The sequence below is a fragment of the Nuphar pumila genome, chromosome 11 (genome assembly GCF_984573655.1).
Source record: "Nuphar pumila chromosome 11, dmNupPumi1.hap1.1, whole genome shotgun sequence".
Taxonomy (NCBI): Eukaryota; Viridiplantae; Streptophyta; class Magnoliopsida; order Nymphaeales; family Nymphaeaceae; genus Nuphar; species Nuphar pumila.
The window spans coordinates 108,016,107-108,039,862 of NC_143259.1; the positions used below are offsets into that span (position 1 = coordinate 108,016,107).

General features: G+C 37.7%; 1 protein-coding gene across 1 annotated transcript; it reads left to right on the forward strand.

Annotated features, from left to right (window-relative positions):
- The first annotated feature begins 22,425 nt into the window (after positions 1-22,425).
- LOC149822745 (uncharacterized) lies at positions 22,426-23,756 on the forward strand. Its single transcript, XM_089980360.1, has 2 exons — positions 22,426-23,074; positions 23,692-23,756. The coding sequence occupies exons 1-2, from the start codon at positions 22,426-22,428 to the stop codon at positions 23,754-23,756; spliced, it is 714 nt and encodes a 237-aa protein (XP_089836486.1).

Below are 23,756 nucleotides of genomic sequence, written 5' to 3' on the forward strand. Positions count from 1 at the left end.
GAGTTTGGAGTAAAGTGTTATGCTTGAATTATTGAATATGAAGCACAAGGGCAAAATGATTATTTTACCTCCTAAACATGCTTTGGATCCTCCAAAACTAAACTTCTCACTAACCTAACCCAGAACTAGTCTGGCCTAGGTTTAATTCAAATTGAACCTTCCTGGTTTAGTTCCAGATTCCTCAACTCAGATCTAGATCCAAATCTACTCTACTATGGATCCCAAACTAGATAGAGATCCAGTCTTTGTTTTGTATACTCGATCTAGATTTGATATGACTGATCCAAACCCAGTTCACTCCAAGTTTGGCATAAAATAGAGCCAGACAAATCCAGTCTGAGTTTGGGTATTAACTGAATCCAAACCTGCTCCATTCTAGTTTGGTCCTACTGGGTCCAAATCTAATAATTGAATTTAAACTTGATCCGGTCTTGAATTGGTCCAATAGGATCCAAACTCAATCTGGCCTGATATGGTTCTACTGGATTTAGTTTATGGTAGGAAATCGAGACAATATTTATCTCAGTTTTCTCTATAACTATAATTGTATATATATATATATATATATATATATATATATATATATATATATATATATATATATATATATTATTACTTAAAACCTCAAATGGTCGGAAACTCACCCAGACTGAGTTGGTCTAGGTGTGGATTCATCTGACCCGGTCTGGGTTGCACCTAGACTAGGGTCTTGGCTGACTCAGACCGGTCAAACCTGAATCGAGATAGTCTAAAGACCCAAAAACCAAGACAGAGTCATGCTCTGTCTCATTCGATTTGTTGACCAAACTCAGTCTAGGTTAAACCCAAACCAAGTCAATCTGCCCAGCTGACCGAGACAGAGAGCTCGACTCTCAATCTCATCCCTCTCCTATGACCAGACTCGGTCTAAGTGAACCTAGACACAATCTGGGCAAAGCTCAGACCGAGTCGTTCTGCTCTATTGGCTGAGGCAAAGAGCTCAAACTCTCTATCTTGCCCAACAATGACCAGACCGAGTCGGTGTGTAAACACCGTCTCTTTTTCTTTTTCGGCTTGGCTCGATCTGGGCATGCCCAGACTGAGTTGGGCTTGAATAGAGCTGTGACAGAGAGCTCAAAGGCTCTTTGTCCTACCATCATCATGACCAAACTTGGTTTGGGTGATCCCAAAGCGAGTCAATTCTTTCTCACTCCAATGGTGTCAGTAACCCTTGTGGTTGTCGGCCCTATCATCGTAAAGACCTGCACCATCAACCACCATTGTTGTTGGTGTTGTCTTTCTCATCATATAAAAGAAAACACATAAGGGGAGGGAGGCTTACCTCTTGGCAGCTCACCTTGGTCGGATCGCACCTGATCTCTCCCTCCCTTTTCCACAGCTCTCCTTCTCCCTATTACCCTCTCTCTCTTTCTCTCTATCTCTCTCTCTCACTGTAAATGGGAGATTGAGAGAGGGGCCTATGGGTTTTATAGGGCTGTGTAAAATAGAGGTTTCACTTCTCCAATAAATCCTCAATAATGAGTGACCTCTCCTCTCCCCCACTACTTCATGTGTGGGGGGAGGGGAAGGTCTCCTCATTATTGCTATTTAAAATTTTGGGGGGCCTTTCCCTTCCCCACCACTCAGTTACATGGGAGAGGGAAAGTCACCCCTCTAAGACCTCTCTTTGGCCCAGCTGAGCCAGATGGATTCGAACCCATTTGGTCGGCTAGGTCAGGTATTACAATATGAGAATTAAAGATACAAGAACTACTATGTGTGTAAAACCCGTGAATTTCTAAGAAATCATTGATGAATAAAAATGAGCATTTATGTGTAATAATAGGATTTTTATAATATTCTATGTGATATTGACACATAAGGGTTAGTAGAACGAACCCAGTAACGAATATTAGAAAGGGGTACTTGGATCCAGACCTTAGCGAGATTCGATGATCTGACCTGGCTCACGGGGCCCAATGGGAAAACCGATGGTTTCGGGATGATAGCGTGAGATTCGAAGCACATTTAAGGTAAGAGAGTGCAAGTTTAGAACAAACGGGTAAAAAATCCACTTGAAAATGAAAGGAATCCATCAACAAGGAAAAAAACCCAAATATGACATAAAAGAAATTTTCTTGCAAAAGTAAACACCAAGTGATGAAGTGGTGTAGTGGTAGAACGCACGGTTGTGTGGAGCCACATTTCGAGTTCAAAACCCCAGGGCGCCCACATAGAACTGAAAAGCATTATATTTTTCATGAAATCCGGAACGAAACTGAAAGGGGTAAATATAATTTAATTCATACACATTGTAACGAAAAGCAACCTAGCACAAGTGGTGGGGTTTGTTGCCTTATTGGTGGAAGACCCTGGTTCCAAACCTGTGAACGGATTTTTCTTTTTGCACAAGAAAGTCTATATATATATATATATATATAAACTCTACCTCATAACCACTTCCCACCAAAAACGTGTTGGAGTGGTTTTATCTCCTCTTTTTCAAGAAACAAGAAAAAATCCCACCAAATGGGGGAGGGTAGCACTAAAAGAAAAAAAATGAAGTTTGAATAATGTTGCTAATAAGAGAGAGGGGTAGTTTTGGAAATTTCAAACACCCACTAAAAAGGTGGGTTGGAGATTAGGTTTTGAAAAAAAATTAAAAAAATTTCCCTAAGTAGGGAAGTAAGTTAAATAGGGGTCAAAGGAGAAAACGGCTGGACTGTTCTCTCTCTCTCTCTCTCTCTCTCTCTCTCTCTCTCTCTCTCTCTCTCTCTCTTGGAGATCAACTTCCATAGCTGGACGTGGGAGTCTTCTTCCTTGTGGAGAGGTGTCGCTCCAACTTGACAAAGGAACCCACCATTCTTGTCGGTTGAAACTTCGAACATGTAAGGGGCATTCTATTTTGTGTGTGTGATCAATGTCTTGTGGCACGAGTATGCTAAGGTACCAACCGGCTTGATCGCCTAGTCTGTAACTTTTTCCTTTTCACGAGTTGTTGTCGTGTCCAACAGTGTCATGGAATCAAAGCCTTAACCTATGGGTTATTCGGAACCCGTTAGATAGGGGTTTTGACTATCGAACGATGTTTCCCACGCTATGCGTGCTGCAGTCTCGAAGGTGGGCTGAATACTGGCAACGTCAATCCAAGGATAGTCAGGTCTGACGTTGAGGGAGGTTCAACCAGGCCGAGTTGTTTCCCCTGCAGTAACACATGTGGTCGTAAGTGTTGCGTCTAGCATACTCATGATCAATGTGTTACTGAGGGAACACTCTGTGACTCATCAATTAACTGAAATGTTGAGGGTGCAGGAGATATGTTTTATGTATATTTGGGAAACAAAGACGTATCTGGATAGATATGTCGTGTATTCTCTCAAGCAAGCTCAGGTGCTTCAGGAGAGGTAATTGTCACCTCGTTAATCATCTTGTTGTGGACAAACCTGAAGGCATTGTGAACAAAAGAAAAGAAAAATAGATCTGACAAATCTAGTTTTCTCTTTATGACTGTTCAATTCAGGGTCTGACGTTGATTCATTTTCATTCAATAACCTCCATCACACCACATTGACTTACTATTAACCTGGCAGTGTAGAAATCTAAATTGTTGGATTATTTCTTGATGTTTTTTAATAACCTGTAGCTCTTGCTAACTTCATAAGACATATATATATAAGTAGAAATCTAAATTGCGGGATTATTTCTTGATGTTTTTTTATAACCTGTAGCTCTTGCTAACTTCATAAGAAATATATATATAAGTAGAAATCTAAATTGCTGGATTATTTCTTGATGTTTTTGAATAACCTGTAGCTCTTGCTAACTTCATAAGAAATATATATATATAAGTAAAAATCTAAATTGCTGGATTATTTCTTGATGTTTTTGAATAACCTGTAGCTCTTTCTAACTTCATAAGAAATATATATATATAAGTAGAAATCTAAATTGCTGGATTATTTCTTGATGGTTTTGAATAACCTGTAGCTCTTGCTAACTTCATAAGAAATTTATATATGGAAAAAAAAAACATAGATATACTATGCCTGACTATGATGGAATGAAATGATATTCTGAAGTAACCCTTCTGAAATCCATGTACAATCAGTTACTGATGTTTGTTAGGACTCTTGATTTATACTTGATCTTGCATGTTAGGAGAGGTCTATTTGTTCACTCGCATATGTTGTATAGACATAAAGGTGTTAGGATATTGAATGATCCCTAGTGAAAAAAAAAAAAACAAACCAAACAAAACATGATTATAGTTTTATGTGGAATTATATAAAGGCTGGTACTTTATAAAGTGCCTCGTAAATATATTTTTGGTTTCTCTCCTGCATATACCTTAACCTCATAAGGCCACGGTAATTACACTGGTGACCTTATGTTTTGGCTCAAGCTCTACCAACACCAACGCACGTTGTTTTACCTGTTAGGGTGTGTGGGTTAAACCAAGGCTAAGAAGGAAACAAATAACACGATGGATTATCTTTTCCTTTGAAATGTCAAAACCGTTATGAACATTATCAAGTGTTTTTTTTTTTAAATGAAAAAGAAAAGAATGCTTGGGTTATAGCATGGGGTAACGTGATCCAATAGGATTCATGTAACCCTGGTACAATCTGACTATGCGGGTCACCCTATAGGGGATCGGTTAGACCTGGTTGGTCTGCTCCAACTAAGCAGGGGCATGGCCCATTGCACTGGGTAACAACTACTACTCTTGTTGGTGTTGTTGACATCACTTGTACCTATGACGTTGCTGGCCTGCGGGGCTGAGGAGCGGCGGCACTCAGGCTGTAGGCTGACCAAATATGTTGGGGAATCACATGATGTCGACACCAGTGTGTTGAAACAGTGAATCACCACATTGGACGACGTTGGCATTTCTAGCATGTGGCTGGAACAACAACATATTGTTGTTATTTATGGCTGAACGCCAACATTGAAGTTGCAACTCTGTGTGGGTCTGGCAGGGGATGGCTTGATCGTAGCCTTGTTTTCGGTCATACCATGGCTGCTAACCGTGACGATTTGGTGGTCGATATGCTCTCGGAAAGTCATCATGGTGCGATAAAGCACTATGACCGTAGACGAAAATATATGAGATGAATATATATATATATATATATATATATATATATATATATATATATATATATATATATATATATATATATATATATAGTGAATTAGGCCACAAGACTGACATAGCTCGCGGGTTGCAGAGGTATACTCTAGTTAAAATTTTAAATGTTATTGTGGGCCCCCAGGGTCGAGCGAGTCTTGTGAAATCTCACTCCTTGGTGGTTCTTTTGATGGCACCTGGCTCTAAGCGGCATACAATATATGTGAACCCCGATATAGGTTCGGGATTTTTTTGGAATTTCCCTGTGGTGTGATGACTCGCACAAGAAAGCAAACAAAAATGTGAAATGAAGGTAAAATCATAAAAAGTTGTGTGGTTTTGGGTATACCTGAGAAACGGTATATGTTACCGGACCCCACTTAGTGCGATGGTTCGCACATGGTTATAAAGAAAATGTAAAATGAAATATAAAACCTTTGGGATTATGGGTATACCTGAAAGACGGTATATGTTACCAGATTCTTCAAGCTCTGGGTATACCTGAAAGACGGTATATGTTACTGGAACCATGGTCTACCTTGGAGAGGGTAGGTGGTACAAGCTTCGTGAACGTTCTTGTTTTCGTGAGAGCTAGGCGTCTCACTGGGTCCCCAGTCCACGAAGTTAGGGGGTCAGGACTACCAATGTATCCTAGCTGGTAGATTCAAGTCTTCTGCAGAAGTACAGGGTGCATCCTAATTCTTGTTCTAGCCACTAAGGAGTTCTCTCTTGGTCACTGACCGTCCCCTTTGGATATCCGTATGGCTAGTCATACGGGTTATTAAATAATAGACCCATGTATGGTCTCGGTCTGCTACGAGGTCTATGCATGTGCGTACCCACAGGGTAAGAGTAAGATAAATATTAAATAATTTAAGTTAAATGAAATACTCATTCTTGAATAATCGTGAACTGTTGATATGACTTTCGTAAAACTTGTAGAATCTACAACTTATGCTAATGTGAATAAATGTATCTTTAGTTCAGTTATCGTTTGCATTGTATCATGAATTAGAAAGCATAATCTTTTTCTTAGAATGATATAAATTTCTATGCTAGATATATCTGCAGTTGTTGCACATATTTGTACACAGGACATTAAGCACCACATATAAATATAATGCTTCTTACGCAGATAGGGGAGTCTGACCCTTCTGCTTTAAATCTTTTTCAGGAAGCAACTAAATCGGAGCATCGTGGGCGTCACGTATGGAAGTAGTCAAGAGATCTCAGTTTTTCAATGTTTTATGTTTGAACTATGATTAGTAGATTTATATTTCTGTTATGAGATGTAATTAATGATATTAATGCTTTAATTAATGAATGGTATGCTTTTAGTACTTCTCTGTTTTACCCTGTAATGTGCCTGACTTGTGTTTTTTCTTACTTCCGCTATTTCAAAAAAAAAAATTTCTCCAAAATTTTTACTATAAAAAGTTGGGGCGTTACAATGTGAACCATGATTTTCATGAACTTTTGGTTCTTTTCTCTTAATCTATTTGCACGAATGTGATCTACATGTTTGGTTTTATAAGGACCTACTCTTGAATCATCCTATTATGATACATAAGCAAGATTTTTTAAGCCTTTAAAACCAATGGCTCATAATCTTAATAAATGTTCAAGGATTCAAAAATTGTATTTTTTCATATAAATAAATGATCTAACAGTAGATTCCTAGCAAACTCACCATGTTGAGCACATCTACATGGTTGGATTTGCAAAAAAAGATTGTTGAAAATGCCTATTTCACATGGTAGTTATCAAATTTTTAATTCTTATATTCTAGTGACTATATATATATATATATATATATATATATATATATATATATATATATATATATATATATATATATATAGAGAGAGAGAGAGAGAGAGAGAGAGAGAGAGAGAGAAAGAGAGAGAGAGAGAGAAAAGAGAAGAGTAACAGTGGAGGCCCATGTCGAATGAGCGTGTGTCGATTGTGCATGCTGGTTTTTGTGCAGTTGTGACTGCCGCAAAAGACCTTTGCAAGCTTTTTGAGATATCCTATGAGGCTTTTAGCCGCAATAGTTGTTGAAGGCCTTTTGGGTGGATGCACAATGCCCAACTGTGTGTCCATGTGCATGTTTGACATTTATAAGTTGTCCACCATTACACAGACATATATATAGAGAGAGAAACCCATATCTTCTAACACATAAAGTGTTTGAAGATGGATTGGATGAACCGTCGCCATTGATTGTGTGCGATCAAATGACGATGGGTCATCATTTTTTTTGCGCAGTCCACATATTTAGTGGTGGTAAAAAACTGCAACTAAAAGTCATTTTAGAAAAAAATATGTGGCACGAAGGTGTTCGAAGGAAAACTTGTTCGAAGATACGGGTTTTCCTATATATATATATATATATATATATATATATATATATATATATATATATATATATATATATATATATATATATATATATATATATATATATATATATATATATATATATATATATATATATATATATATATATATATATATATATAGAGAGAGAGAGAGAGAGAGAGAGAGAGAGAGAGAACACAGTGCTTGTTTATGTTTGTGGGGAATTGAGGATAATTACATTGGCTTGGCAAATGATGTGGCATGCAGCCATTGATGATCAGGCCACTTTCCTTGACATTATCTTTTCGGCTTTTTTTAGATTGTCGAGCTGGGGTTAGGTAGACCCCAACCAGTTACAAAACATTAGAATAAACTTAAAGGCCGGGAACCAAACAGGGGGTTTGTCATTCTAGACACAAACCCCTTGAATAATGTTCAGCCTCGCAAGATTGTATGAAATATGGTTATGTTCCTCAGGGACATACAACAAAATTTAGTGAAATCATGAACCATATTATGAATGCAGTTCACTTGAGGCAGCCAATCCAAGAAGCTGGTAGTAGTTGACACCAGCTCAACGTTGAAGGAATCCAAAATGACTAGCTATTGTTGAGGCTTTAAAGAAAGAACAGAAAATGACCATACTGTATGGTAAAAATGATTTGTTTTTTCTAAAAAACCCATAATTTGCTAAATATGCCTGATGACTAAAACCACAAATAACCAACTTTATTAGGACCTTTTTACTCTTCGCATGTAAAAAACTCATGATGTTCACATTATATATTAATCCAGACATCAGGTATCATAAACTCTCACTTAAAAGGAGGTCTGCACATTTTTTTGTGAACCGCATGAAGCGTGCAAAAATTATGTTATTTATGTAGTCTTCTATATTTGTCATAAAATCATAAATAACTTAGTAAAATCACATATTTTATATCAAAGTCGTACAATATCGTGTGAACCTCCTTTCTTCTTTCTTTAACCATTACTTAAATGTATATTCACGCATTTTTTTTTGCGGTCTTCATGAAGCCCACAAAAACAATTTTTGTGAACCTCCTTATGATCGTAACTTTGCAAATACCTTAGCAAAATTGCATATAGAATATGATGTTCATGTTTGTGATTTTTCATGGTATAAAAGTGATTGTATGCAACCAGAGATATTTTCTCATTTTTTAGGGTTTCTTTGTGGTCCCCAACTTGCTTGATCTTTCGCAAAAAAAAAATCACTAATTTTTCGGCAAGTCTTTTTTGATGATTCAACAATGTCACTTCATCGTTACATTTTGACGAGGTTGAGGCCATGGTTAGGTGGAAAGGTGAATTTCATATAAACAATATATATATATATATATATATATAGTTCTGTGACAAGGATTAATTCCAGCCAAAATCAGGGTCACTTAAACTGTTTTTGCCTCGATTCCAGCCATTGCTTCTATTTTGACTAAGCTTGGGGCTAGGATTTTACTTGAAATCAGAAAAATCCTAGTTTTTAAACATAAAAGAAGAACCAGAGATAAACAAGGGCCATCAAACCAGTCACCTACTCTACTGGAAATTGGCAATAAATGCCTACAGTTGAGGGACGTAGGCAGGTAGGAACCCCGGCATGGACAGAGACAAGAGAGGAGTCAAGTGTGTCTTCAGTGCACAATAGGTTTAGCATAGAGGTCACGAACGGTAGAAAGAACTCGAACTGCAGATAGGGCACGTCGAGTGGGTCTCCAACATGCAGGTTGTGGGATCTCCAGTAACATGGCATGGGTGGTACCCAGGTAGGCAAAGAGGGAGAGAGTGAGGTGGAATGAGCCCTCTATAAGCACCCACTTCGCCTGACAATCAAAAGAAATCAGCTATACTCAAGTTGTCTGCCTCTATCCTCCTTCGTTCTAACGACCAGTAGCCATAGCTGGGAGGGAGAGAGAGGAGAGAATATGTCTCCAGCGTGGTGGGGGCAAGGAAAGGAAGGAGAGAGATAGAGAGAGTTGGGATAGGAGAGCATAAAAATGGGGGAGGAAGGGTAAATGAGGGTTGAAATCAACGTTTAAGTGGGGCTATTGCTGGCCATTGGATCTAAATAAGATCCAACAGTCAATTTAATTGAGTTTTTGTTGAGTAGCTAATGATTGAACAACTACCAATTTCTCTCTCTCTCTCTCTCTCTCTCTCTCTCTCTCTCTCTCTCTCTCTCTCTCTCTCTCTTTATATATATATATATATATATATATATTTATATATATATATATATATATATACATTTTATTTTATTTTTATTCTGAACTTTTTCCTTCTTTTGTAGAAATGAGAATTATCTAAGCCCATGCATATTTGTGTGTGGTTGTTTGTTTGTCCTCTATTTTATTTAATTTTCAATGTTTCTGTGTTGGTGTAATGGGGTTAGGATTGACTGTGTTGGTGTAATGCATATTTGTTTTCTATATAGGTAACTAATGATGTCTTATGTCTTCTATGCATATCTTAGATAGTTGATAATGAATACTTATAAATCAAACCAAAAATGTTGCAGCAAAAATTCATTGAAGCAATCATCCCCAACCTCAAGCAATGAAGCAATTGTAGTGTATGCGATACTTGTAAAGGTTGATGAGAAAAGTCAAAATGAGCCGAAAGAATATAAATTTTATGAAGATACTTTGATGACAAGTACTGTAAGTGTTAGGTTTTCATGTTTGTTTGTATTTTTTTTATGTTTGTATGTATACTCAAATAAATCTAATATAAATGTACCACATATGTAGCATTTAGCAAGATTTATAAGTACACTCAAAAACGCCCACAACCAAGACATGAGAAAAGAGATAATTTGCCAATGATCGTTTACCTTACCCCTTATTTCTTTGTGAGTCTAAAAACTGATGTTTTTATTGTTTTACTAACTACTAACAAAAAGCTAGCTTGTAAACATTGATTGGTCACAGCAAATGCTCACAACTAAAGGGCAGGAAGAGGGGGTTGTTGGATGCTTGGGTGTTGATGACAACATGTACTATCTTTAGTTTGAAGCTGACAAGGTATTTGTTGAACAATGTTACATACATAGCAAATATAAATTTGGGGTTCCCAAAACGACATTAACTCGATTTATGTTGCAAGTCTTATTTAATGTCAATTGGTTAACAATCATTGGGTTCTTTACAAAATGGACCTGGAGGCGAAGGAGTTCAAGCTAAACAATTCAATTTGTAACACAACTTGTGAACATAAGAATACCTGCAACATAGTAAACTAAAATTACTTATTGAAACATGATCTTATTGTTCTCTCATACTCGATAGGTTTAATGTTTTGTTATAGGCTAAATTTTTTATAGCATAGATGGGCTACAATTGTTACGGTGAGTAGATGGTCTCACTTGTGGATGGTATTCCTCAGCAAAAAAATGAGTAATTACTTTGCTTATATGTTTGTCAATTTAATTAATGTTTTGTACATGTTGTTGACTTGGAATATTTATGTTACAACTATGACTGTAACATATTTGTTCTTTCATACAAACAATATTTTAGCAGAAACAAAGAATTGACCTTCACCCAAGTATGTGTTAATATGTCATTGTTTGTGATACTTATGAGAGGTAAGTTATATTAGTTGTTTGCAAATAATCTTTTTTTCATAATGATGTTACAAAATGCAAGAATCGTTTGATCTCATTATATAAGAAAAAAAGAAAGAATATTAAGGCAAAGAACAAAAAAAGACTACAACAGAAATCAATGAAGGTTGTGGAGAAGGATGTTGCGGAGACGGATAATGCGGAGATGGATGTTGTGCACTTGTGGGCAATTATGGGAAGTATATGTTGATTAATATTCTAATTTATGAATTGTCAAACTTTAAGAATTATTTAGCTTAAATAAAACTTGTAACGTATTAAATTTTCATATTTTTTTATAGTCTTTTTCATATTTAAGGAGTTTAAAGATGTAAACTATGAGTTTTGTTATTGTTTTTTAAATATTTAAAGTTTACTGTTTTGCAAATTTTGTATGTTTATAAAGGACATGTAAAACATACGAAATTAGCATAATTGACATTGTTTGCATATTTGTTCGCAAAATTCCTTTTGTTTGCAAAATCACATATCTTAGGTTGAAATCCGTAATAATTTCTGTCTCTGAAATTCCTTTCATCCCAAATTTCTTTCAAATCATAAATATTTGTCATTGTTCACAATAATTTATTGCAAATTTTCTAAAAAATTGCATCTCTTATTTCGCATAATTCCTTATGTTTGCAAAACTATTTTGCTAAGTTCTGCATCATCGCACCATCCTTGTTGCGAAAAACTTAGGTTAAAATCCCATATCTTGTATTGAAATCTAATATGAGAAAATTTATTTATTTTGTGTTGCAAATGTCTTGAATTTCTATCAAATCGCAAATATTCATTATTGTTCACAATAATTTATTATACATTTCCCAAAATATTGCAACTCTTATTTCATAAAATTATTTTACGAAAGGCATGAAATTCTTTATGTTCGCAAAACTTTTTTTGTGGAGTTTTTCATCCTCGCACTATCTTTGTTGCAAAACACTTAGGTTAAAATCGCAAATATTATATTGAAATCACATATCTTGTACTAAAACGCATACTTTGTGTTGCGGATGTCCCAATTTTTTTTAAAATCACAAATATTCATCATTGTTTGCAACAATTTATTGTCAATTTTCCAAAAAATTGTAACTCTTATTTTCCAAAATTGTTTCGCGAAAGTCGCAAAACTCTTTATATTTGCAAAACTTTTTTTTGCAGAGTTTTGCATCCTCGCACTGCCCTTATTGTGAAACACTTAGGTTACAATAACAAGTCTTATATTGAAATCACATATAAAAAACACTCATTTTGTGTTGTAAATGTCCCAATTTTTTTTCAAATCGCAAATATTTGTCATTGTTCACAATAATTTGTTATAGATTTTCCAAAAATTGTAACTCTTGATTATAATTAGCAATAATTATTTGCAAAGTTTTCCAAAAAAGAACTTTTTCGTACATACATTCTTTCATTTATTAAAAAATTGATCATACATACATTTAATTAATTCAAAAATGAATATACTCATACGTACATTCATTATGCTCATTCATTCAAAAATAAACCTACTCTTACATACATCCATTCATTTATTCAAAAAAGAAATGCACTCATGCGTACATTCATTCATTTTAAAATGAACCTCTTTTTACATGCATTCATTCATTTATTCAAAAATGCTTACTTATACGTAAATTCATTGATTTTGCTTATTCATTATAAAATGAACATGCTCTTAATACATACATTCATTTATTCAAAAATGAACTTGCTCATACATACATTCATTCATTTATTCAAAAATGAACTTGCTCTTACATACATTCATTCATTTATTCTAAAGTAAAATTGCCCTTGTATACATTCATTCATTTATTCAAAAATAAACCTGCTCATTTTTATATATATATATATATATATATATATATATATATATATATATATATATATATATATATATATATATATATATATATATATATATATATTCAATCATTAACTCAAAATTGAATATACTCATAAGTACATTCATTTATTAATCCAAAAATGAGTCTGCTCATGCATACATTTTCTCATTAATTCAAAAATAAACTTGATCATACATATATTCATTTATTTATTCAAAAATAAACTTGCTCATATATAAATTCATTCATTTATTCAAAAATGAATATACTCACTCGTAGCTCCTTAGGCACGCTTGTTACTCCTCGATGACCCTAGTATAGTTATTGATAAGCTCAGCTTGATTCCATATAATAGAATCTTTTGTATCAAGCATAGCCTTCAACACATGATTTTTGTCATGCGCAAGAGCTAACTTAGAAGCTGCTCTACTTGCAATTCTTATGTGTTTTTGACTCATCGACACATGTTTATCCTCCTCCTTAATGGCCCTCTTTCTGGAGGGACTGCTTGCAAAATGTTGGGATTGAGCAGCTACAACCACGTCATCGCTAGCAAGTAGCATAGAGGATAAGTCGATGTCTTTGCCGCCGTCGCACCAGTCTTCAAGTTCGGAGAAGAATAGGATGGGGTAAACCTTTATCATATCCTTTATTGTTGACGACATGATTTTGCTAATTGAGCCAGGGTGATCAGTTAGTTGTTAAATATAGTCAAATTATCGGATCACTCGACTGGCCATTTGGCGCTCAACCTCATTCATGTTGTGCAATCAAATGCTTGTTCTCACAATGGCCTTTGCTTGTACAACCACATCCTGATTCTCCTCCTCCTGCTCTGCACCTTGGTAGGGGCACCACTTTAACTACATAATGAACATTCATGCATGGTTAGTCCTATATTGCATTACTTATAAACAAGTATGAAATATTATAAAAAATACTTATATTTGCTCTGGTCATTGTTTGCAATAAGTTTAAGTAATGGGCTTTGTCCATGTCATGACCAGATGCCTTTTTTTATTAGTACCTTCTTTGTTATTTGACCGACTCCACATTACAACACGTGAAAATTCAGAAAAAGTGTGACATCCCAGAGGCCTTCCAATAGATATGTGCTCATATATCCAAACTTGTAGGAATTCATACAAGTTTTAACACATTAATACATAAAATATTACCTCAAAAATGTTAAATAATATTTCAGTTTAAATCAATAATTTAGGTACAATGAAAGAATACCTACCTCCAACAATACCAACATGTCGGTGATGTTCATTCTTACAATCTTCATGCTACTCAAACTTGCATAGAGGTGTGCGAGTGCGGCAGCTACCCATGTGTGTTGCTCGACGTGATTCAAGTCTCTCACCAATTTAATATACATACTATAGATCGACTTCACACCAATGTTGATGAATACACGTGTCAAAGAAGTAGAGCAAGAATATTCTTGGTTCCTTATCTAAGAAATTACCAATACTAGTATTTCCTTCAACACACGATAGTTTTTTCTTCATTCTCCTTGCCTTGTTGGGGTTAAAGTGATTCCTCAGCCATAATAACTTCAGCCTTTCTCTTAAGAACATATCATTCTTCACTTCCAAATATATATCATACATGTGTCTCATATCTTTCCACTGATGTCCACTCACTGGCTCCCCGTGACACTTAAATGTGGTGATTCATGCCACATCCTTCAATGTGATGGTTATCTCAATATCTCTGAACTGGAATGTATTAGTTTCCACATTTCAGAACTACACAACAACCTCTATGAGTGCGTGACTGATATTTCATTATGTGATATTCAAGAATTTCTGGAAATGCATATGATCAAGCATGTCCTTTGCATCTTCTGATAGAAATAGAAATCATTGTAATGCTTTGAACCAATAGAAATGGTGCATGTGATCTGTACGATCACTCTCCTTGTCTTGTGACTCTTACAGTATATATGATAATTTAATAAATGATTGAATGTAAAATAAAAAATAATTTCAAACATTTATATACAAAATAACAAATGACCAAAGTACATGCTCAGGAGCATCGGACCTTCATCTCCACTTCGATCTCTTCATCGGAGTTTGCACTTTTTTCTCTGCATCCTCCCCTTGTTGAGGTTCCTCTATCCCCTTTTTGTAGAGTTCTTCCACCCCTTGCTGATGTGCCTTCTCTCATTCCCCTTGCTGAGGTGTCTTCTCCCCATATTGAGGTTTTTTCTCTCCTTGTTGAGGTGCCTCTTTGCATTCCTATTATTGAGGTGTCTCATGTGTCACTTTGTCTTTCACATTCTTTGTAGTTGCATTTCTGGCTTCATCTATCTGGTCATTAAGGTTAGCAAAAACCTCATAGTGAGTACATGAGTCAAACTTCTTGTTCACTGAATCCCCCTCCACCTCCACCTTCTCCTTCTTAGATGCTTCTGAGATGCTAGACGTGATTGTTGCAGCAAACTCTTCATTATTTTTTGCACATTCTGCTTTAGTTTTGTGCCACCCAGAAGTTGTTAACTGCAATTTAGCCAATATTTTAGGTGTTTTGGGCTACCCAACAAACTCTTCATAATTAAGGCTACATTTTTATGGTAATGTCGGAATCAATATTTTGGTCACAGATCAGGCTCCCTCTCTATCCATATTCCAAGCTTATGGCGTACATCATAGTGGATAGAATAACCCTGTATATAGTTTTTCTTCTTTGGCATTTCTTGTTATGCTCCAATGCTAGCAGACGATGTAGGTGTGGGCTCTTCAATCATAGACTTCTCAGTCATCATATTGTATCAAACTCTGAAAAGTCAACACTAAGAAGTACATAATTTAACCTTTGACATTAAAGTATACATGAGCCTCAAGCCTCAAGGATTTAGGATTTAGAAGATATAAGTACTCATTGTCATCAACCAATGTTTTTATGTAGTCCAGAAAAGCTAAACTAAAAACATGCTTAAAATGCATAAAAAAAATGTTCAAATGTATCAAATAGGAAAAAGAAAATTTGTGATGCCTCTAATATTGCTAGTTTCTTGCATTTTTCAATGTATTGATTGTAGGCATAGTTTTTGTATGAAGGATAAAGAGAAGTACAAGAGTGAAGATGCAACAACTTAAGGGAAAGGGTTACCAGAAAACTCAACGATGAAGTGTTGTCGATGAATCATCAAAAAAAATGGGCAAAAATAGCCAGAGATGTCAACGGATTTTTTGTGAAAGATGAAGGAAACCACAAGTTAGGGACCACAGAGAAACCTTAGAATATGTGAAAATAGCCTTGAGGTGCAAACAATCATTTTTTATACCCTCAAAGATTGCATTTATTATAATAGAAAAACCACAAACATGAAAGAAGATCACATATTTAGATATGTGGTTAAAGAAAGGAGACCAAGCTTATCTCTTAGGATCCAGCCAATCAGTTTGGGCTGGCCTCTTTGATATTTGAGGCCACCCCCTAAAAAAAAAAATACAACGCTTATATTTCACATGCAGAGGGTCTCCAATGAAACATGACACATGCATGTGCCTCATGATGAGGGCTTCCAAATGATAAAAAAAAATATGGAGAAATATGGGCTTTTGATGAAATATGCTTAGGGCCTCAAATTCTCTTTGAGTCACCCTGCAGCCAATGCTCACATTGAGTCCTCCTTTGTTGCTGATAGTGAATTCAACCCTTTGCTCAGCAACAGTAAAGGTATTTACTTTTAATCGCCCACGATCAGGCAGAAACGACCTTCCTGCATAAAACCAATGTTGTCAGTATAGGTATCGGCCCTGAATCGTTCGGCCAATGATTCAAGTGTATTAGCCGATACCAATAGTGAATCATTCTGTATCAACCAAAAAATATTATGTGTCAATCAGAATGTGACACGTGCTAAAACCATTAAAATAATAATAATTAATTAATTTTTAATATTTATTAAAAATAGCAGATTCATGGGTGAATGGCATCGATTCTTTGACGGGCCGCGCACTGATACTGATAACATTGCATAAAACCAATTCTGAATAATGCAGTGACCATTGTTGTTGCGAATTCGCAGTGTACGTGAAAAGATCAGTTGCAACATGATTGCACAAATATTTAAGCATTGAGCACGTGATCACCTTCTATATTGGGCTGTCAATTGTGGGGCCCAAAGTTTGTTGGAGGACAATCAGGTGCTTAATGCACAAATTTTGTGCCATGTGATTGCACCCGATCCTGTCTCGTACATGTACCCTCACCTCATTAAGAATCATGTTATGGATGTAACGTTTAAAAAAGTGAAAGTCATGAAATATGAGCATGCAACGAATCTCTTTAATTTTTCTCACTTCCACCTGAAATGCAACACGCCAAGCCCGATTGATAACTTTGTCTTTGAAACTCTCCTTACCACACCTAAGGATGGCAGTAGACAGGGGGGAAACGGTGTAATACCCGGAAGGAATAGGTACATTTAATTGAATTGGATCTAGGACCCAATATCCAGATCCGTGAAGAAATCAATAAATGGGTGTTAAACTATACTTATACTAATAATTTTTAATTGAATACATAATTAAGTATTAGTTAAAAAAAAAAGTCTTTGGTCTTAGGGTTGGACCCACAAGGATCCAACTGAGGATCCGTTAGTTCAGGAAGACCCAGATCCATGCATATGCTAGATTGGGTATTGCGGGTCGTGGGGTTTGGACCCGGACCAGAGTACGAGTCTTAAAATACCTGAGAGCAAGAATCGTGCCTTAAGCACGATTCTTGCATTCAAGAACCAGAGAGGGTGAAAGGGGGTTACGCAGGGCGTAACCAACCCCTCGTTTCTCAGAAGGAGGAGGGAAGGGGGAGCTCGGCATAAAAGGGGGGAAATCCCCTCATTTAGCCTTTTGATCTCTCCCACTCAATCTCCCTCCCTCTCGTTCTGACGATTGATGCGCACACAGGAGGAAGGAGCCCATCAGCAGCAGAGCTTCGGCCATCCGCACCTGTCAAGGGTCTTGCGAGCGTCTCCCTTCACGGCAGTAGGGGGAAGCGTCATTAGTCTGCATCTCTCCGCGACGGCAGCCTCCAGCCAACAGAAAATCACCATAAAAAGGTACGGTTATTCTTGGATATGGGTGAGGGATATTCGAACATGGGTTCGATCTTGTATGAGGGTTTGAGAAGAGAGAGGTCACAGGAATAGGATTTCAGGTTATTACTCGTGTTTTTCAAGAAATCATGGGGGAAGGGGTGTTTAGGGGTAGCGATCTTCATTGGGGAACGATGTCGGTCCAACCCTAAACCCTAAGGTTCCCAAATTATGCCGACATGGGGTCAGTGAAGGGTGTAGACAGCCGGTCACGGAAGCCCCAGTTTCTTGCTTGGAATACCCCGGATTTGGGAGTTCTCTAGTTGGAAATCGATGAACACTGGTTGGATGAGTATGGGGTGTTTTGATCTTGAGATTTTGTTGAACTCTTGTACCCTGATTAGTAGTAGATTACGATATACATACCATGTTTTTTCTTTGGTTTATCTGCAATTGTCTATTCTTGAATATAATGTGGTAATGGTAATTTAAAATCAAGAAACTCGATGATCTTGCGTGTGGATTTAGATCTTGATTCTTGCTATTCACCTAAAAAACTTGGTTGTGGGATTGATTCTTGTTATTGCTACATGCATGAAATCTTGTTGTTTCTAAACTTAAATATTGAATTCTTGAAATCAAAGAACCGTTGTAAGATTGTGGTTACTGTTTCAATCTGTGTATCATATTATAACAAAAAAAAAATTGAGAAAGAAGGGAAAATCTGTATGGCCCTCAACAGAATCCTGCCTGGAAATGATATAGTTAGAAATCCACTTTCTTTGGGTTGTTTCAATGCTGAACATGGATAAAGTTTTTTTTTTTAAAGAAACAGGTAGATGCAGAGGCTGAAGTAATGTTGTAGCATGCATAACAACAGCCTGATGCATTGGACACACGCACTGAGTACCTATGGTTGTCATTGTCAGCATTATTCCTAATGTTGTTATTGTTCCTTCATAATCTGTTGCTAGAGGTGTCTTTCTTTTGTTGTTTAGACCTTCAGCCGTAGGTGAACAGAGTGTTTGTTTCTTTTCTATCTTTATGAAGGTGTATGAAGTTTAGCATGATTGGTGTATTTGCTGGATGATCCACTCCAGCTAGTCCAGCCGGCAGTCTAAACAATATGGACTATTTAGACAATAGGATGAGGGCCCGGGATTGGTAAGCCCAACCACTCCTCCTAGTAGGTGCTGGAATCTACACAATTGGCGGTGATGGATGAATGATAACATTACATTTCATAATACTTAAATGTGAACATGATTAGCATATTGATGTTCGTGTTAAGCGTGAGTGTTCGTTGAACATGTGCAATGTTATGTGAAGGCATGCATTGGTTACCATCCTCTGCATACATGGGATCAATGTGTGTTTAAAATGTGATATCATGCATGGATTGTTCTCATGAACTTATGAATGATGGATGAATGCATAAGTGATAGGTGGTATCATGGAAACACTTGTACATGCATATGGGTGTGATAACTCATGCACAATGTTAAGAAGGTTGGTTTTGTTTTCACATTGACTGTGTTACTTACACAACGTAAGATGGTATGGCACACTACTACACTGTTCATATGGTACTCGTGGGCGGGAGTCTCATACGAGTTCTCGCAGGGGTGGATGCGAGCTTTTCACTTCACTTTTGCATAGGGTGTTGCAAACTTAAAGAACTGAATTTAATAAAAACATAATACAAAACAGTGTAACTTTTGATCTGGGGTCTTCCATTTGGAGAATGGAGATCTTAGAATTCCAGTCCTGGGGATGCTGTGAGGATACAAAAATTACATATGCACAAATTTGGTCCCCAGAACCTGATATGGAGGTTCCTTCTCCTGGCCACGGTTTTAAGGAGAGTCCACCACTTTACCTGGGAGTGGTGTGTTGGTCACAGTTGTGAGTTTGTTTGGTACCAAGGAAGTGGCACTTGTGGGTGTGGGGTGTTCCTTGTGTCCCCGACATTAGATGTGGAGGTCTAATATTTCGAGGGTGACTCGGTCGAGGGCTATGTTGGAACCCAGTAATAAAATACAAATTGTATGCTAAGCTACTTTGGGAACCTACTTGACCTCGGGGATTCTACCCGTTTGGTATATCCACAGGCGATGTAAATTAAAAAGGGAAACTTAAATATGTATGCATTAAATAAGGGCATGCATATGGAAAGAAAAATTAAACTTAAAGGTAAGATAATAAGGAAGTCATGCATTTTTTCTTCTTTGCACTAGGTCATGCATAATTTGAAATGATCTCTAGTTAATGATATGGTACAGGTATGCAATTCATTTCTTAAAAGCATGTTGAAAGGTTTTGTTATTGCTATGTGTTACTGCCTTACTGTTCTTTAGCTGTGAGTATACGTAATCTGTCACATATATGCATGGTCAGATTTTGCATGTTTGTTGTATCTGCACTCACTCAAATCAACATATGAAATCTTATTTATATTATTTGTCTTACCTAGTTTCCTTGAAGTAGCAGTGCTCAGAATTTTTTTTCTGACCCCTCTACTTCGTTGGTTTTACAGGAAATGGTGAGCAGTGAGGGATGGGTTGTTCACTAAGGATGGACGAGGGTCACATTTTGGGTTAAACAGTTTCGGCAGTGGCAGAGTGGTTCTCTTTTTGGTTCTTGGCTTCTTTTTTATCTTCAGTTCTTGTACTCTTTAGTTGTATAAAGCATGGTAATAACAATTTACTTTGGTTCATAAATAAAGGGTTGGTGTTGCTACTCATGGATGGTGATTGTCAGTTCATTTGTGGTGATGGGCTATCCAATGAAAAGTGGAACTGTGAGGACTCCAGATCCTTGGGAAGGTTTCCGCATTGAAAAACAAAATTTCATTTTAAAAGGAGAAGGAATTGGGGTCGTTACAGGTTTGGTATCAGAGCCATTACAAAGGACTGGAAATTTTATCATCTTTAAGTAGTAGAAATCTTTATTTTGGTAAGAGCGCCCTGCCCGAAACATCCACTAGTTGTGACTCGTTCTCCAGAGCAGTCTTCCTCTCTGGTAAGGTTATTTAATTATGTCATTTAAAAGTATATGAACTCTACATGATTGATTGCATTCATAATTCGATGTGTTTGATTGGTATGGAATTAAAAGTTTAGTATGTTTTTACGAACGTTTATTGTTCGCGATCAACCCCAAGAGGGTAGGGCCAATATGAGACTAATCATGTTAATAATATGGGTGTTGTAGATGTCGTATTCTCGCAGAGGTGCTTCGTCATTTACTCCTACTCCCGCAAACCGGCAGGAGCAAAGGGACTTTATGATGGAAGTCATTCACACCCTCACCGAGACTATGACTGCTCAGGCAACTCAAACTGCTCAGGCTTTGCAGGCGGCACAAGCTGCGCAGGCTACTCAGGTCGCGCAGGCGGCTCAGGCAGCTGCGCGTGACCATCCGGTCGACATTTGTTCAAATGTGGGTGGCGTTTCCTTCGAAAGGTTCCTGAAGTTGGATCCACCAACTTTTTTAGAAAAGACAGACTCAGAGGCTGCCGAGAGCTGGGTCGTGGAAATGGAGCGAGCGTTGGACGTCCTACCTGTCCCCGAGGACAGAAAGACTCCTTGGCACGTATTGTTTGAAGGGCGATGCTAAGAAGTGGTAGGACACCCTGCGAAGGGTGAAGTTCGCCGGTTGGGACGAGATTCCCTGAGAGACATTCAGGGAAGAGTTTTTGGATGCATACTTTCCCCCTTATGCCCAGGAACTGATGCAACGAGAGTTCCTTGATCTGACTCAAGGAACCATGAGTTTGGTGGAATACACTACCCGGTTCTGGAATCTCGAGAGGTATTGTCTGAACCTCTTCAAGTGTGAGAAGGCAAGGGCGGCAAAGTATGTGCACGGACTAAATGATGGGTTACAGACTCGCGTCCTGACAAATCGGCCTCCTACTTTGGCCGATGCTATCGAGTCAGCCACTGTTTTAACCAAGGATTGGGAGAAGTCGCGGGTTACGTTTAAGAAAGGAGGCGGCAACGGAGAAGGTTCTTCTGGTGGAATGAGGAAGAATCCACCGACTGGGGTTAAGGTGCATGGTGGCAAGAAACAGTGGACCCATGGTGGGCGACAGCAGGGTCGACCCCAGCAATAGAGGCAGCAGAGGAGGGTCTCGCCCGTGTGTCACAAGTGCGGCAAGAGCCATCAACCAGGCTTCTGCCCTATGTTCAAGGGGGTTTGTTTTCAGTGCCAGCAACCTGAGCACGTCGCTCCCTTCTGTCCAAACAAGCCAGTAGCTTCGGAAGGACAACAGCAACAACAATAGAGGCTCCAGCAACAACAACAAGGTCAGCGCATAACCAATGGGTGAGTCTACGCGGCTACAGCAGCCCCTCAGGACGATCAGCCTGACCTGATTGAAGGTATATTCCTAGTTGTTGATCATCTTGCACGTGTGATGTTTGACTCGGGTGCAACCCACAGTTTTATTTCTTCTGCATTTGCAAAGTCACTGAATTTAGTTCCTTCTAGCCTCGAAAAAGTTTTAGATGTGATGTCACCTATGGGTGTGTCTTCTTTCTGCGGGAAATATTTCCCCGCGATATGCGTTGTGATAGAAGGCCATGAATTGTCCGCCGATTTGGTCATTTTGGATATGACCTTTTATGATGTTATCCTGGGTATGGATTGGTTATCCAAGCATAATGCGACTCTCCAGTGTCGGGGCAAGAAAGTGATCTTGGAGCGCCCTGAACTGTCTACGTTGGTTTTCCTTCCGCAGAGACCGACCAGTGGGACAAAGATTGTCTCCGCCTTGAAGGTATCCAAGTATTACAAGCAAGGTTGCATGGTGTTCTTGGCCAGTGTATCCGCTCAAAATAATCAGGCGATACCTTTAGATCAACTAGATGTTGTCTGCGAGTTTTCGGATGTTTTTCCTGAGGACTTACCGGGGTTGCCCCCGCAGTGGAAAATTGAGTTCTCAATTGAGCTAGTGCCTGGTACGGCACCAGTCTCTCGCACTCTGTATCGTATGGCAACTGCTGAATTAGAGGAATTAAAGAAGCAGTTGCAGGAGCTTCTGGACAAGGGATTTATTAGACCAAGTATGTCTCCTTGGGGAGCACCGGTCCTTTTCGTTAAGAAGAAGGATGGTTCTATGCGGCTTCGTATTGACTATTGCATGTTAAATCAAGTGACCGTAAAGAATAAGTATCCCCTGCCAAGGATTGATGATTTATTCGATCAGTTGAGAAAAGCAAAGGTATTCTCAAAAATTGACCTTCGTTCGGGATATCATCAGTTGAGGATTAAGACTGAGGATATTCCAAAAACAGCTTTCAGGTCCAGATATGGGCATTATGAGTTCTTGGTTATGTCTTTTGGACTCACTAATTCTCCTGCGGCATTCATGGATCTAATGAATCATGTTTTTAGATTGTGGCTGGATTCTTTTGTCATCGTGTTCATTGATGACATTTTAATCTACTCGAAGAGCGTGGATGATCATAGAGAGCATCTGCGTATTGTACTACAGACGTTGAGAGAATATAAGCTTTACGCTAAATTCTCAAAGCGCGAGTTTTGGATCGATAAATTAGTGTTTCTCGGTCACGTAATATCATAAAAGGGTGTTGAGGTTGATCCAGCCAAGGTAGAAGTTGTGTTGTCATGGGAACAACCAAGACAGTGACTGACATAAGAAGTTTTTTAAGATTGGCAGGGTATTACAGTCGATTTATCCAAGACTTCTCTCGTATTGCAGCACCGATGACTCGGTTGTTGTAG